Source organism: Gavialis gangeticus, unplaced genomic scaffold (assembly GCF_001723915.1).
Source record: "Gavialis gangeticus isolate Ggan-Ray unplaced genomic scaffold, GavGan_comp1, whole genome shotgun sequence".
In the NCBI taxonomy this organism is placed as follows: domain Eukaryota; kingdom Metazoa; phylum Chordata; order Crocodylia; family Gavialidae; genus Gavialis; species Gavialis gangeticus.
The window spans coordinates 19,617,185-19,633,059 of record NW_017728995.1 but is presented as its reverse complement, the minus strand read 5'-3'; the positions used below and the strand labels follow the sequence as shown (position 1 = coordinate 19,633,059).

The 15,875-nt window shown below is 44.8% G+C and overlaps 1 protein-coding gene across 4 annotated transcripts in view; it reads right to left on the bottom strand.

Annotated features, from left to right (window-relative positions):
• Positions 1–1,012: 1,012 nt before the first annotated feature.
• The window catches only part of ECT2 (epithelial cell transforming 2), an 80,127-nt gene continuing 65,264 nt past the window's right edge, over positions 1,013–15,875 (bottom strand). For 2 of the 4 annotated variants that reach the window (XM_019503310.1, XM_019503311.1), the window contains 4 exons: positions 10,567–10,674; positions 9,774–9,920; positions 3,868–4,185; positions 2,312–2,386 (listed from right to left, as the gene is read on the bottom strand). In XM_019503310.1, coding sequence (XP_019358855.1) covers positions 3,892–4,185; positions 9,774–9,920; positions 10,567–10,674 — 549 coding nt within the window. In that variant the 3' untranslated portion in view covers positions 2,312–2,386; positions 3,868–3,891. Of the gene's footprint in view, positions 2,387–3,867; positions 4,186–9,773; positions 9,921–10,566; positions 10,675–15,875 lie in introns of all 4 variants that reach the window. The other 2 variants (XM_019503313.1, XM_019503314.1) reach the window with 1 other exon arrangement.

Genomic DNA, 15,875 nt, shown 5'->3' with positions numbered 1-15,875 from the left:
CCCCCCCCCCCCCCCCCGTCTCATCTTACCCAGACAAAATAAATCGAGTTCAGCTTTTCCTTGTAGCACATGTTTCTCAGGCTTCAAGCTACTTTTTGTTCTAAGAGCCAGTGGCGTTAACTTCCTGGATTCCAGACCTGCACCAAAACAGCAGCTCTGGCTACCGCAGGGATTAATGCTGCCACCACTGCTAATCTGGCCTGCAGGAAGCTCCAGTCTGGGTCTGACTCCACGGGGGGCGGGGGAAGGTCAATTGGGTTTGATACCCTTGATATAAAAGGAAAATAGCTACAATTTGTCTGAAGACCTACAAGAAATAAAAAAACCCACGAACAATGCAAACAGAGGTTCTCTCTTGATGGAGAACTAGTTAGGTTTGCAAGAACATTGTTTTGTCTATATTCAAAATCTGAACCTACATTCCTTGTCCAGACATATCCATGCATAGAGATCTTTGTTTTACTGTGCCTTGTACTCTACAGATTCTTTAGTATTAAAGCTAAAACAGAAGCTCACTACAGCAAGGTGCTCAAGCCACTGGACATAACAGGGCAGCCAGGACCTTGCAAGAGCAAGACCATAACACCTGGAACACTTCTGTTCAGAAAAAGATGTGATGTTTTAACCTACCAAGGGTGTAATATACAAAAATCAGTATATGCCGAAATATCAGTGTCTGTAAAATAATCTCTCCTTCCTTTTAGCTGTTTTGATATATTAAACAAGAAATACATGTGTATATTCAATAATTTTCCTTTTGGCAAGAGTTAAGCACTTCCACAAACAAGAATCCAAGCTTTGTCATACTGTCAGAGAAAACTGGACACTTAAGGAGCAGTATCTACAGAAGTCAATCTTGTTAATTCCAGATACAGCTTACAAGCTAAGTATTTAGTGACTACATTATAGTGATTTAGAAAATTTCTAGACTAGGTCCCAGCGCACAGCTTCTTCAGATGCATGAGAACTCACTGGACTTTCCTGAAAGCCAATTCAGCAGACTAGTCAGAAATGTTGTTTTAATGAGTTTATTTACATTGCTTGTATTGTCAAAAACTATATCTTAAAAATACAGAGGTAACAAACCATCTGACATGTTCAAAAGCAGCACTAATTACATATAAAACAAGTAGGATAGCATCTTGTGGTTAAAGGAGATCTAAGTTGGAAACCCCACTTAGGACAGACAGGCAATTAAAAGTTAATGAAGTGCAGAAATATACATATATGGACAATTCCTGAGGTGGTGCTGATGCTAATATATATTGAAAACTTGATTGCTTGGAAATTCACCACTTGGAAAGAAAGTATAGAGAGAAAAAAAAAAAATAGGTGAAAGTTTTGAAAGTATATCTACATCAAAAGTAAAAAGCTATCAGAAACTGAAATTACTTCCAGAATTTCAGCTTCACATCTAAGTAGTCTGCATAAACTACATAAAAAGCAGTTGACCAAGGTTTTGGAAATATCTTTAACAATTGCCTCAAATAAAAGGCTGTAAATATAAATTTAAGTACAGTGATTTTTTCCTTGGACTCCTGCTTAAAAAATAGGTTTCCTTGTTTTATTTATCACACCAAATGACTTCTGGTTCCTAAGTCAGTCATAGTATTTTGACTTACCAGTCACGTAACTGCATACATATATATTTAATCAGCCAACAACTTTACACTAGAAAGAGACAGAAAACACAAGAGGACCACAGCATTATATTTACTCAATCCAAATACATTCATGCTATAATGAGTTAGACTTTTTTTTTTAAAAAAAAGATCTAGAATAAGCAGCTGTACAACAGGTCAACTGTCATACTTAAATGGCAGGCAGCCATTCAAAACACATTTCAATTTAATCAATGATCCAAGCATTAGCTTACACTAAGGAGTGCATAGCCAACTGATGAAATTGGGTTACTTCCTTTTGATTCATTCAATAACCTCAGTCAACAGAAGAATCAAGTGAGTGACATCTTAATTTCAAAAACTGACACCAAATTAATGTATAAATAGCTCCTCTGTTGAAGAAAAAAAAATCACGTTGGTAAGGAAGTCTCTGGGTGTAAACAAGTGTTACGTCTAACCAAGATCCAGTCCAACTCAATCACTTGCTTGGTTGACTTGTTTCTCCCCTTCAATACTAGTCAAGATTCCTTGCGTTTAATTTAGTGTTATCTAACATCTTACTAGTTGTCACTAAGTGCTAATGACTAAAGTACCATTACTATCAGTAACAGGTCATCTGGAAAGCCAGCTGCTGGTCAGTTGATTACAGTAAGTCATTCCATTTGAAACCTAGTTCATATCAAGTGAGTTGTTGACCGGCTTAAGGTATGTCTCCTCTTTTCAAAGATTGAGGGAAGGTTGACTAAGGAAGGTGAAGAGATGCCCTGTTAAGAGAAAATAAAGTGATTAGAAGAGACAAAAAGGTGTCAATTTCAGCACTGCAGTACTTGCACCTCTTAACAGTGACACCCAAAAACTAAAAAGCAATTCAATTCCTGCAGTATTAAAAACGCCCTCCATCTTCTATTTTAATGATTCACCATTTGCAAATTTTGAAAAATAAAAAAAATTGCCAACACCAAGATGCATTTTAAATTCCAGAATAAAAAGGTACTTGGTAACAAGACTGTTGAGAGGTATGCATGATATCTAGGATACATTTTGCTGAGTGAATCTTAATAAGCTAACATGTTGAAGCTCCTCAGTGCACAGTTCATGCATTTTATGACAATAGTCTCTCTTTCCAAGTTTCCTAAGGCAAAATGTTAAGAGGCTGTTTTATTGGTAACCCTGAAACAATTTGGATGACCCTCTTCTGGCTTCATAGGTACTTGTGTGCCCCTGCCACATTTTCAAGCCTCTTCAGAGCTAATGAGATCTGACCCTTTCAAAGAGACATACTAGACACCAAATTATAACTTATTTCTGACAGTTCATTATATAAAGTAGTCTTATCCTAGGTGCACCCATCTAAGACTACAAACTATACATAAAAGCTGGCTGCTTTCAGATGTTGTGAACAAATCTCAGCAGCAGCTCAAGCAGACCAAATGAAACTGGAGCATCAGTCTAAATTTTGTGGTGATTTGAAGGCTTTAGAAATGGAGTTAATCCCACGTTTATCTGATGTTACATCTATTTGCAGAGAGCTGAAATAGTTCTTTTTAAAATCTTACCAATTATACTTCTGAAATGTACACAGGTAATTGTAGTTCACCAACTTAAACACCAAAAAAAGGATATTTTCATGAGGTATTTAGCTTAGGGGTCATACCAGTTTAAGACCTTCCATATTTGCAGTAAGAGGCAACAGTTCATAACACTTAAGGTTTGTCAGAAGTCTACTCTTCTATATAGCACTTCTCCTTTATATAAAAAAAAAACAAAAAAAAACAAAACTTTTGAAATCTATGAAGGGGAGTGTCATGGACAGACTGGGACACCAAAAAAGAGAGAGAAAGTTAGTTGTTCAAGGGCACCTAGAAGGAAAATCAGGAACAGCACACAGGTCCTGGACAGCACAATGTGGGGCTCCAACATCTAGACTGCACATTTACATAAATTTTTATATTTCAGCTAATTACACTGCAATCCTATAAAAAAAGTCATTAGAAAACTTGGAAAGAAAGTCTGTTACAGTAGTGCTAATTCCATCTCCAAAGAATTGGATTGCATAATTCAAACGCAACTAGTTAAATACCAGAAGGATTCTTAAGTGGCCCCAAATTAGCTCCGAAGTGCACCAAAGTAGACCAAGAAATACCCAGCACCTATTAGAAGGGTCTGGCAGATTCCTTTTTTTTTTTTTTTAAGTAGTTATGCTGTTTTGATTCTGTTAGCATTAAATGTTTGTCTCTAAGCTCACTTCAGAAGACGTGGGCATTAGAGATCAGGGTTTCGAGACTGGAATATTCTCAGCACCGTTCCGATCATCTCCTACATCACAAGTGTTAGTAACGACAGGGATGACACAAGGTCCGTCCAAGGAGTGACCATTCAAACTCTCAGGGCCTGAACAAATTTTTCCTTCTATGGTATGTGAAGGACCACTAGTTGGAGAGTCAGGACAGAGCACAGCTCGAGGCCTGGAACTCTGGGACCTCCCATCAACAGAACTGGAGCGCTGAATGCTAACACGTTTGACAGATCCACTTAGGTTGTTTGTAGAAGAGGTACGAGGGATCTACAAACAGGAAGATGGGAAGTGAAATTAGTACAGAAACTACACACAGTTATTCTTTTACTCTATTGCATTTCAGTGATACTTCTCATAAGCTTAAAAAAATTCTACAATATTAATGGCCAGATCAACCATTCAAAAAAAAGATGAGGGGGGAGAGAAGAGGGAAAAATGTGAAAACACTTTACCTGAACAATTTTTTTGTGCCCATCTAAAAATCAAAAAAGCTACTCAAGTTTTTCAAGTTAAAAAGGATATACACAACACTAGTAAATGTATACACTGGCTGTATTGGTTTAATTTTGCAGTGAGACCATCATGCCCATGAGCGAGAAAGTAGTTCTTAATAGCATATACAAGCAAAATTTGTTATCCGTCCAAATAATTTGCTTTAACTGGAAATTTTATTAAAACTGTCCCAAGTTGAAGGAATGACAAATTCAAGTGGTTTTGCTCTCTAGATTTTAACTGATGCTCTTGGATATACGTCACTGATCACTTGCTACCTTGTCAGGGTGGTTGCGTAAAGGCTCTTGTAAAAACAGCCTACACCAGGGGCTGGCAACCTTTAGTGAGTGGTGGGCTACAGCTAGCAAGTCAGCTGCAAACACCTGCACCACCTGTTGCTACCTCTGCCATGCATCACTGTTTCTGCTACCTGAGCCAAACACTGCCAATTCCCCTTCCCAGTGGCAGAGACGGGTGAATTCAGAAGCAAAGGTAACCAGCAGCTGCCCATGAGACAGAGCAGCACATCAGTCAGTAGGGGTGCTGCAGAGGTGATTCGCAGCCTTATGCAAGGCAGAGAAGGAAGACCTGCCAGGCTAGCTGCAGGCTGCCAAGACACTGCACCACTATAGGCTGAACTGCACTTTCATGGGCTGGATCCAGCCCCAGGGCAACAGATTGCCAGTCCTGGTCTAATTTAAATCGTGCTTTGATTAACATCCCCAATGTAATTAGTTTTAAAATTTTGCGATTTAGTTTCCACCCAAACTCCATTTTGGTTTCAAAATATAATTTAGCTTGAATTTTGATACACAAATTCAAACAGAGAATTTTGATGGTCAAGTTCTAACAGAGAATGAATGCTTGCTTCATCACTAAGTTACCAGTTTGGTAGTTTAGTGTTTGAAATAATTCCAAAGTCCTTTGGAGCCGTCTGACAAGGTTCTTTGGGTGAATATGAGATCTTTTATTAGGCCAACTTAAAGTTGGAAAAAATGTTTAAGTTGGTCTAATAAAAGATCTCATATTCACCCAAAGAACCTTGTCTGCCCACGTCCTGAGACGAACATGGCTACAACCGACACCCCGGTAACTTTGGAATTGTCTGGTGTTCATCAAATCAATGCTTAGAAAACTAACAAAGGCGATTTGGTTGTTGCTTCAATTCTGCCGATGTGTTATGAGGGCAAAGCCTACATGAGGAAGAGAAAATTCATGACCACTCATCTCTTCATGAGTGGATTGTACCAATATGAGAACAGGAAAAGTTAAATGAATCACATAATTTGTCGTACACACCACACAGAAAGAGCTAGTGACCTCCTACGTTCTTGCCCTGTTGGAAAACACGTAGCTTTTTTTTTTTTAAACCAGTTTACTCAGGAAGCGTCAGCTCTTTCCACCGAGAGCGGATCACGGTCACGAGGCCACTCCAAAACCATAGCTATTTCTGCACCAAAACCACCACTAAGTAAAGTACAATATATCACATGCGTATGTGTATATTTTTTTTTGAAGGAACAACCTGGGGCAACCTCTGACTATCTTGTTAGAAAGTTATTTCTTCAATTTCCTAACGCAGAGCTTCTAGCCCTTTCTTCTGAAGTAGCTATTATTTCTGGCCACTGTCGGAGACAGGATACCGAACAAGGAGAAACACTGTCTGATTGGAGATGTTAATTCATATGCTACTATCCCTAACTCATAAGTGGCAGAGCAAAGCATTACCTTGATTGTGACATTTAAAAGTAGGCTATTAAAGTATACTTTATACTGTGTTACTCCTATTCTAAGCTGCTATCGTGCAGAGCAAATATAGGAGACTAACAAGAGACAGGCTTTCAACAAATTTTTGACTTGGTCTCCCATAATGTCCTCATGGTTAAGTTGGGGAACTGTGGCCTCAACCCTCTCAGTCCGATGGCTGAGGAACTGCCTCTGGGGTCAGACCAAACGAGTACTAGTTGATGGGAGCAAATCAACGTGGCAGAAGGTGACCAGCGGAGTCCTTCAGGACTCGGGCCGGTACTCTTCAACATCTTTGTTAACCATCTGGATTTGGGCATCAGATGCAGACTAGCAGAGTTCGCGGACAACACTAAACTATGCAGGAAGGCGGCCACACTAGAAGAAAGGTTAGGGACACTGGCCGACCTGGACACACTCGCAAGGTGAGCGGACCAAAACCTGATGGCATTTAACATGGAGAAGTGCAGGGTGCTCACCTTGGGAGGAACAACCAGCATCATACTAATAGGCTCGGCAGTGCTACACTCACTATCAGCATAAGAGAAAGAGACTTGGGGGTCTTGATTGACCACAAGATAAACACGAGCCGGCATAGCTAACCAAACTCTGGCATGCACCCATTGATGGTACCAGGTAATATGGGGCCTCTGCAGGACACGCTAGGAAATCTGGTGCTCGCTCCAGACGACAAAGCTAACCGCTTTAACAATTTCTTTGCCTCCGTTTTTCTGAGCAGAGACCGGGGCATCCCCCCACCAGGATCCCTGATGGACCCAGGGGAGGTGCAGCCAGGCCCAGGGTCAGTGAGGACCTAGTCAGGGAACTTCTGGTGGGACTAGAAGTGTTCAAATCAGCAGGTCCTGATATTCTCCACCCTAGAGTGCCGAGGGAATTAGCAGAAGACAGAGAGGGACCCCTGGCATGGCTTTATGAGCCCTCATGGTACCCAGGCAAGGTGCCAGAGGACTGGAAAAAGGGCCAATGTGATCCACATTTTCAAAAAAGGGAGGAAGACAGACCCAGGAAACTATAGGCCTATTAGTCTTACCTCGGTCCTGGGGACGCTCTTTGAGAAAATTATCCAGGAGCACATCTGCAAGGGACCAGCAGGGAAGATTATGCTTAGGGGCAACAAACATGGGTTCATTAGGGGCAGGTTCTGTCAGACCACCCTGGTGGCCTTCTACAACCAGGTCACAAAATCCTTGGACACAGGTGTCACAGTAGATGTAGTCTTTCTGGACTTTAGGAAGGCCTTCAACACTGTTTCTCACCCCACTCTCATTAAAAAAATTAGGCGACTGTGGCGTCGATGCCTACCCAGTCAGATGGGTCGCCAGTTGGCTGGAGGGCCGCACCTAGAGAGTGGTGGTGGATGGGTCACTTTCAACCTGGAGGGATGTGGGCAGTGGGGTCCCCCAGGGCTTGGTCCTTGGGCCTGCACTGTTCAACATCTTCATCAGCGACTTGGATGAGGGGTTGAAAAGCACCCTGTTCAAATTCATAGATGACACCAAGATGTGGGGAGAAGTGAGTATGCTAGAGGAGAGGGACAGGCTGCAACTAGATCTGGACAGGTTACATGGGTGGGCGGATCAGAACAGGATGGGTTTCTATACTGACAAGTACAAGGTACTGCACCTGGGGAGGAAGAACCAGCAGCATATCTACAGACTGGGGAACTCCCTTCTTGTCAGTGCAGAGGCAGAGAAGGAGCTTGAAGTTGTTACTGATGCCAAGATGAACATGGGCCACCAATGTGGGGATGCGGTCAGGAAGGATAACCACACCTTGACATGCATCCACAGATGCATCACGAGCAGGTCCAAGGAGGTGATCCTCCCGCTCTATGCAACACTGGTCAGGCCGCAGTTGGGAGTACTGCGTCCAGTTCTGGGCGCCGCACTTCAGGTGGGATGTGTCCAGCATCGATAGGGTCCAGAGGAGGGCCACTCGCATGATCAGGGGGCAGCAAGGCAGGCCCTGTGAGGAGAGGCTATGGGACCTGAACCTGTTCAGCCTCCACAAGAGAAGGCTGAGAGGGGATCTGGTGGCCATCTATAAACTGACCAAGGGGGACCAGCAGGCAATGGGAGAGTCCCTGTTCCCCCGAGCACTACCAAGAGTAACAAGGAATAACGGCCATAAGTTGACTGACAGTAGATTCAAGCTTGATATCAGGAAGCACTACTTCACAGTCAGGGCGGTTAGGATCTGGAACCAGCTTCCAAGGGAAGTGGCACTCACTCCTACCCTGGGGGTCTTCAAAAGGAGGCTAGGTAAAAATCACCATGGCAGGGGGGGGTCGGACTTGATGATCTGCTCAGGCCCCTTCCGACCCTTCCAACTATGAAACTATGCATCTCTATCAAAACCAAGTATGTCATCCTCCTACTTTACTTGGCCTTAGTGAGGCCGCAACTGGAGTACTGCGTCCAGTTTTGGGCCCCCCAGGTTTGGGAGGGATGTGGTTAAGCTCAAGAGAGTCCAAAGGAGAGCCACCCATATAAATCAAAGGCCAGGAGAGCAAACCTGGCAAGGAGAGGCTGAGGGACATGGGACTCTTCAGCCTGGAGAAGAGAAGGCTCGGGGGGGGACAACTTGGTGTCAGTCTATAAGGGGATTGCATCAGGATCTGGAAGAACAGTTGTTCACCAGAACTCCCCAAGGAATAACACAGTCCAAAGGCCCCAAACTCCTAGAAGGCTGATTTAGATTGAATGCAAGGAAAAACTTTTAGAGTCTGAGTGTCCAGGGTCTGGAACAGACTCCCCCTGGAGGTGGTGCAAATAGCTACTCTAGACTCATAAGGCATTTGGATGTTTATCTTGCTGGATCATTTGATCCCTGCAGACTTCTTGCCTATGGCGGGGGGTGGGCTCAATCTCACGAGGTCCCTTCCAGCCCCTAATGTCTATGAATCTAAAACTAGTTCTCTTTTAACCTGGCGTTAGAGCATACACTTCACTCAGAGAGTAAAGTCCTACTAAGCCCTTTCTCTTATAGCCAGTTGTACTAAGAACTTGCATTTCTACTGCTACAGTTCTTGAATAAACAGCAGAGAAGAACTGCAAGAAATGTTCACTGTTCTAAAGATTGAAGAGTAACTGGGGTTGAGGCTGCAGCTTCCGGGGGGGGGGGGGTTTCACCCTTCCATCCCAATTTAACATTATATGAAGAAGAAATTAGAGGTAAGAGGACGACAAAGGATGTTTATATATACAGGATATGTCCACAGTTGAATAAGCTGTTTGTTCTTGTCCTAGGACAGTTTCACTTCCCAATGGTGTTAGAAGCATCCTTTACCCACATTAGGGAAAAAATCATCATTTGGAATCTACAATATTGAGTTCACTCTTGGTTTTCTCTGGTGTAGACGATAGGTTATGGTTTGAGCAACGTAATTTGACAAGCTATCTTAACATAGTTGGAAGTGCAGGAAAAATCTAAATGAAGTTTTTTATCCTAAGCGTTAGAAGAGTTTTGCATATGCACTCAAACCCTTATAAAAAGCTCTTGCCATATAAGAATAAAAGTTCAGTACACCATATATTAGCAAAACTCTTATCAAAATTAAGGTTATGCCATTTAACCTGAATAGTTAAGTCACTCACAGCTAATGATGATGTACTGGTCAGGCAGCTGCCTATATAACTCCCATTAGTTGAGCTGGGACTCCTTCCTTCCACTGAACTGTGCGCCATTATAGCCCTTCGAAGAGCTCTCCTTGGTGTTTTGGAGAAAGAGAATGCTCTTGTAACCTGTAGAGTTTGATGAGAGCTGTAATACATTTATTCACCAACAGTAAAAGAATACAACACTGCTTCAAATTCTGAAAGTTAGTTTATTTCTACAGCCAGAGTCCGTGACCTGCAGCATTTTCCCTACAGCATCTTAGATGTCTGTTTTAGTACTAAACATGTGCACGCTTTTCCAATCTCTGTTCCCTCAGCTGACTACCAAATGTGGTTTTGCACATCACGAGGTGAATTTAAACAACCCATTTCATCTTACATAGGCCACTGAGCAGCCACTTAAAAACACTACTCTGACCTCATGGAATCTCAGTTCCTACACAGCAGTTTAATAGACTCAAAGGTACAGTCATACAACATGATTGGGAATTCAATGATATATTTGGGGATTACTGCATAATAGATGCGCCAGCACAAATCAGCTTTGGAACCCATGTATACCACTAACTAAAAAACCCAGAATTTTATTTTCATCTGCTAATCCGTTCATAGATGCAAACTGTTGGATCTTGTCAAGATTTATAGCACTCACAGAGAACCCTGAATTTGGGAACACTAACAAATTTTGCCACTATGGCTATATTAGATTTTTGCTGAAAAAGAAGTCATATGACAAAAGAAACACTCAGAATTTAATACTTGAAACTCTTACCTTTTTTGATGTTTTCTTTATTGCTCTGGATGCCTTGCTTAATGTACTGTCCATGTCTTTAGTATTTACTTCAATTGAATCTGGATCAGTAGTGTAAATAAGGTTTTCCTACAGACAGACAGACATAGCCATAAGAATTATCCATGAGAGCCAGCAGCATATTTTAACTTGTCAGTCACTTTAGAGACTGTACTAAAATTTTAGAGAAATAGTTAATAAATACAAAATGTTAGGCATTTAGCAATTCCTGGTTGAATATGCCTGAAAAACACTAGCACAAGGAAAAGATGAACATGAACGCTGTTGTTTGCTTTTACTCAGTTTCCCAAAGCTAGCCAGTGGTATAGTCTACAGGAGTGGAGAGACTTCTCCAATTGAGTTGATCACAGCAAAGTGGACAGGGTCTGAAGTTACAAGCCAAGGCAGATGGCAAAGGGTCTTTGAATTCTTGAGGTTCTCACAAGGCAGGACACTGCCATTCCAATGAATGCCGGACACCTTCCAAGAACCATTTTGGAACCAAAGGCCTAAACTGAAGATCAATACTTGCGGCCTAAATCTGATAGGAGTGGAGAAGTTAAAGATCTTCTGCAGCAATCGGGTATTGATACCACCGAGTCGACGTTTGGAATCACTTTAATCTTACAATGATAACCTAGGGAATGGAACCAGATATTTCCTTGCCAATGCTGACATCCCAGTAAAGTGTCCATATTCTGCATTCTTAAACTCTAGTAGCTTAGCAAAATTATTTGGGTAGGTATCTATGTGAGAGATAAGAAGTTGATCATTTCTCCAGTCTGAAAAAAGTTGACTTCCCAATTTCCCAGCGCTCCATAGAAACTGCATGCAGATAGTTACATTTCAAGAACAATTTAGGAGAATATAGTTCACTGTTGCACTGAGTATTAGACTTGGAGTTAAAGACTTTACTGCCACCTTGTGGCATAACCGCTTCTAGAGCTATACTTTGTATAAATGTATGAAGTCTGGCTCCTTTCTTAAAGGATGTTACAGGCTCTTAGAAAAAGCCTGGAGTCCAGATACAGATGAAAAAACAAGTGCAACAAGTGAAGAACTCCAATTCAAGTTCTATTTAGGATATTAATCAAGTGTGAGATAGGGACACACACAGACAAAAGTGTGTTGCATTGCACTATGATAGCATTACCACTCTTTGTAAAAGACACCACAGTATTGAGGATTCAACATAGTTATTGACCATTTCGTCCTGATTGGAGTTTGTTTCAGAGTACCATACCCCACGCTTTGTTCCTAAATTAAAATTAAAAAAAAAAAAAAATAGCTAAAAGAGTCCAAGACAGCGGGCTCAAACAGCTTAACTAAGCTGAGACTTCTCAGAGCCAGCACTTCCCCCTCTAATATTAGAGATGAGAAGAAGGATTCCAAGCCTGATGTGTATCTCTCTCTCCCTCCCGGAGAAACACACAGCAACTGCTGAAACTTCCTTAGCCTGACGAAGGGTTTTTGACCTCAAAAGCTTGCTTAATAATTGTTTTCCAACTATTTAAGTTGGTCAAATAAAAGATCAGATTCACCTGAAGAACCTTGTCTGTCTGTGTCCTTAGACCAACACGGCTACAACCTACACCCCTGTAACATGGAAGATATTGAATTCAGCCATTTGAAATGGAAATTGTACAACATGAAACAGAAAGAAGCCAGACTCAACAGCAACATATTTTCTAAGCCTATGCAAGAAAACACAACTTCGTTCCCCGAGGACTAAACATCTACAGTCCTCTGACTACTACACACAACTCCAAATATGCTTCACAGCTATGCAGAAGAACTTCAGAGAAAGTTAGAAATCATCTACTTCAACTAATCTACTCCAACTCAGAGACCAACTCAGGAAGGAAAATCACCACATCCTACAACAACTTAAAAGACAGAAATCCAATCATCTTCCCTAATATACAATGGATACAAAGAGACTACAAAGAACTTCCTACAACATTCATCCTACATAAAAAGAAGAAATGGAACAAATTACTCCAAGAACAAGTTCCCCAGCAACAAATCAACCATCAGAGGAACAACACCAACACCGTACAACATTTCAACCTCAGACTTGATGAAACTGAAAGCTGTGACCAACCCACATATATTATCACTCTCTCCACACACACGCTTACCAAAACTCAAAAAAATCTGTCCTTTCTAAAGGCCTAAATTTCTGTCCAGAAAGATACCCTAATAAAATACTTCAATGTAGAGAACTAGAAGAATTCTTCCAATGCCTCCACCTCCAGGAATATTTCCACAACCAAACTGAATCCAGTCCCAACAACTCATCCTCTGACAACATTCAGGAAAATCTCAACCCCCCAAAAAAACTCAGATTGGACACCTCACAGTGGACCAAACCCTAACCTTGACCGCTACATTGACTGCTTCAGGGAAAGAATGAACAATGAAATAATCAGCAACACACCACCATAACGACCTCTCTCTACCTGAGAGAAAGGCCACAGAATCTCTAAGATCTAACCACCAAATAGTAATAAAACCAGCAGATAAAGGAGGAGCCATAGTCATCCTAAACCATAAAGGCTACATAAAGGAAGCCAACAGACAACTCTGAGACACCACCTACTACAAAGAATTACAAGAAGATCCTACTCCCCATTTCACCAAGAAACTCAACAATACCATCAAATCATTTCCATCAGGGCTACACAAAAAACTACAGACCTTGATCCCCCCACTACCCAACCCAGGGACTTTTGACTTGCTCCCTAAAATCCACAAACAAGGGAACCCTGGCAGACCTAACATATCCAACCATGGGACCCTAACTGAGGAAATATCAGGTTTCATTGAATCAATCCTAAAACCGCTCACCACCCACAGAGCAAGTTTTGTCCAAGACACTACAAACTTTCTACGGCAGGCTTGTCCACCACGTGGCCCGCCAAGGCATTTTCTGTGGCTTGCAGCGCTGCAACGGGAAACTAAAGTAAACACAGTTTACTTTCATTGCCACCCCTTTTCCCTCCCTCAGCAGCTTCCTAATGGCTCCTGAAGGGCTGGGGAAGGGACATGGTTCCCACACGCACTGCATCAGCTCGACGTTGCCAACGTGGTGTGTGGGGAAGGAGTAGCCATGTGCCCCTTGGGACAGGATGCGCCCAGCCGGAGCAGCAGGGGCTCAGCTGCACTTTCCCCATACCTGCACTGGTCAGTGCCGAGCAGCACACGGCTCCGCTGCCTCTGCTGGCTGATGCCGACCCGGGTGGGTCTGTCCCATCCGGAGCAGCACACAGATGAAGCCAGATTCCCATGTGCTGCTGGGGACGGGAAGAGCCCAGCCAGGTCAGCACCAGCCAGCAGAAGCGGTGGCGAGCCATGTACCGCTCAGGACTGACCAGCGTAGGCAGGGGAAAAACGCAGCTGAGCCCCTGCCGCTCTGGCCAGGCTCGTCCCGTCCCAAGCAGCACATGGCTCCACTGCCACTTCTGCTGGCTGGTCCCGACCCAGCTGGGCTCCTCCCATTCCCAGCAGCACGTGGGAAGCCGGCTTCAGCTGCATGCTGCTCTGGATGGGACGGACCCAGCCAGGTCAGCACCAGCCAGGAAAAGTGGCCCCTTGCCTGCATCAGTCAGTTGATGGAGCTGGCTCCGAGTCCACCAGTCAAACCTCCGGCCTGCTGCTCCCCACTGGAGCCTCCGGGAGGGGGCTGCTCAGCCCTGGGGGCCTGCCTGAGGTGCCTGGGGGCGGCAGGGCCTGGCAGATGCCCGTCCCTGGGCTCCAGTGGTTAACTGCTAGCTTGGCGTGTGGAGTGGATGGAGTCGGCTTCAAGTCCACCAGGCAAGCCTCTGACCTGCTGCTCCTCCCTGGAGCCTCTGGGAGGGGTCTGCCTGGCCCAGTGGGACTGCCTGAGGCACCTGCCCCCGGGCTCCAAAAGGCAACTTTGAGCGCAGCACGTGGAGTGGATGGAGCCGCCTGAGGCCACCCGCAAGCCTCCAGCCTGCTGCTCCCCCCTGGATCCTGCAGCGGGCCTCCGGAGGGGGGTCTGCCCGGCCCCAGGGGCCTGCCCAAGGCACCTGGGGGCAGTATGGCCCAGCAGGGGCCTGCCCCACGGCACCCAAGAAGCCTGATGCGTGGAGCCTCTCCCGCTTCCAGGCTCGGGCCCGCCGGCACTTCCCCTGGGAGCAGGGCCCTCCAGGTACCAGTATGGCTGGGGAGAGGCAGGGGAGCAGCAGGCTGGGACCTGGAGCCAATGCTGGGCAGGAGGAACCGGGGAAGTGTGGGGAGGGGCAGTGAAACACGGAGGCACAATGTCCCAGAGAAAAGCATTTTCCCCCTGTCTGCACCAATCAGTCCTGAGTAGCACATGGCTCCGCCGCCGCTTCTGCTGGCTGGTGCCAACCTGGCAAGTCTCCTCCTATCCCCAGCAGCATGTGGGAAGCTAGCCCGGGGGGGGGGGGGCTCGGCAGGCAGGGTCCTGGCGTGACTTGTACGGGGCGAGGCAGCAGGAGCCAGTGTCTGCCAGACCCCATGCTCTGGGCTCGCAGCGCTGAGGCCACCAGGGCTGCATGCGGGGGTGGCCGGGCACCACAGTGAGCAGGGCTGTGCAGGCAGGTGGGCGAGGGGCTGCGGTGCAGCAGCCGCCCCACTCCAGCCCCCCTCAGGCAATGCCGGCTCGTGGGGCTGTGCTGCTCAGGGGATGGAGGAGATGTGGAGCTATTTATTTCTCCCCTTTAGTCTCTGGGGCAGTAGCTGGCTGGATGCCGAACAGGTCTTTCTTGCCCCTGCCCACCAGCAGCGACCATGAACCTTGCAGTAACAGGCAGGTGCAGTAGGGCTACACAGGCAGGGTCTCTCTGGCCCAGGACAGAGGGTGTTTGAACATGGCTCGCCAGCCCGCTGGGTGATAAAAAAAATTCATGATCTGGCCCCACATTCAAAAAGGTTGGACATCCCTGTTCAATGGAAACTTAGAAACATAGACCACCTTCCCAGCAACCATGGACATTACCAGCCAATATACCAACATCTCATACCAGGATGGCACCCAAGCCTGCCTTACATATCTACAGGAAGAAGATTACAACTCAGAATACAGACCCAAAGATATTACTGACCTTATATACTTCATCCTCTCACACAAGAATAAACAGGTAAGAGATAGGGGCCAGGGTAACGCTGGGACTAGGGCGTCAGTACACACATCTACAGGCGGCCTCAAATGCCTCTACACAAACGCTCGTACTATGGGTAACAAGCAGGAGGAACTCACCCCTCTGCTGGCTGACACCAGCCCAGACATAGTGGGGATTACG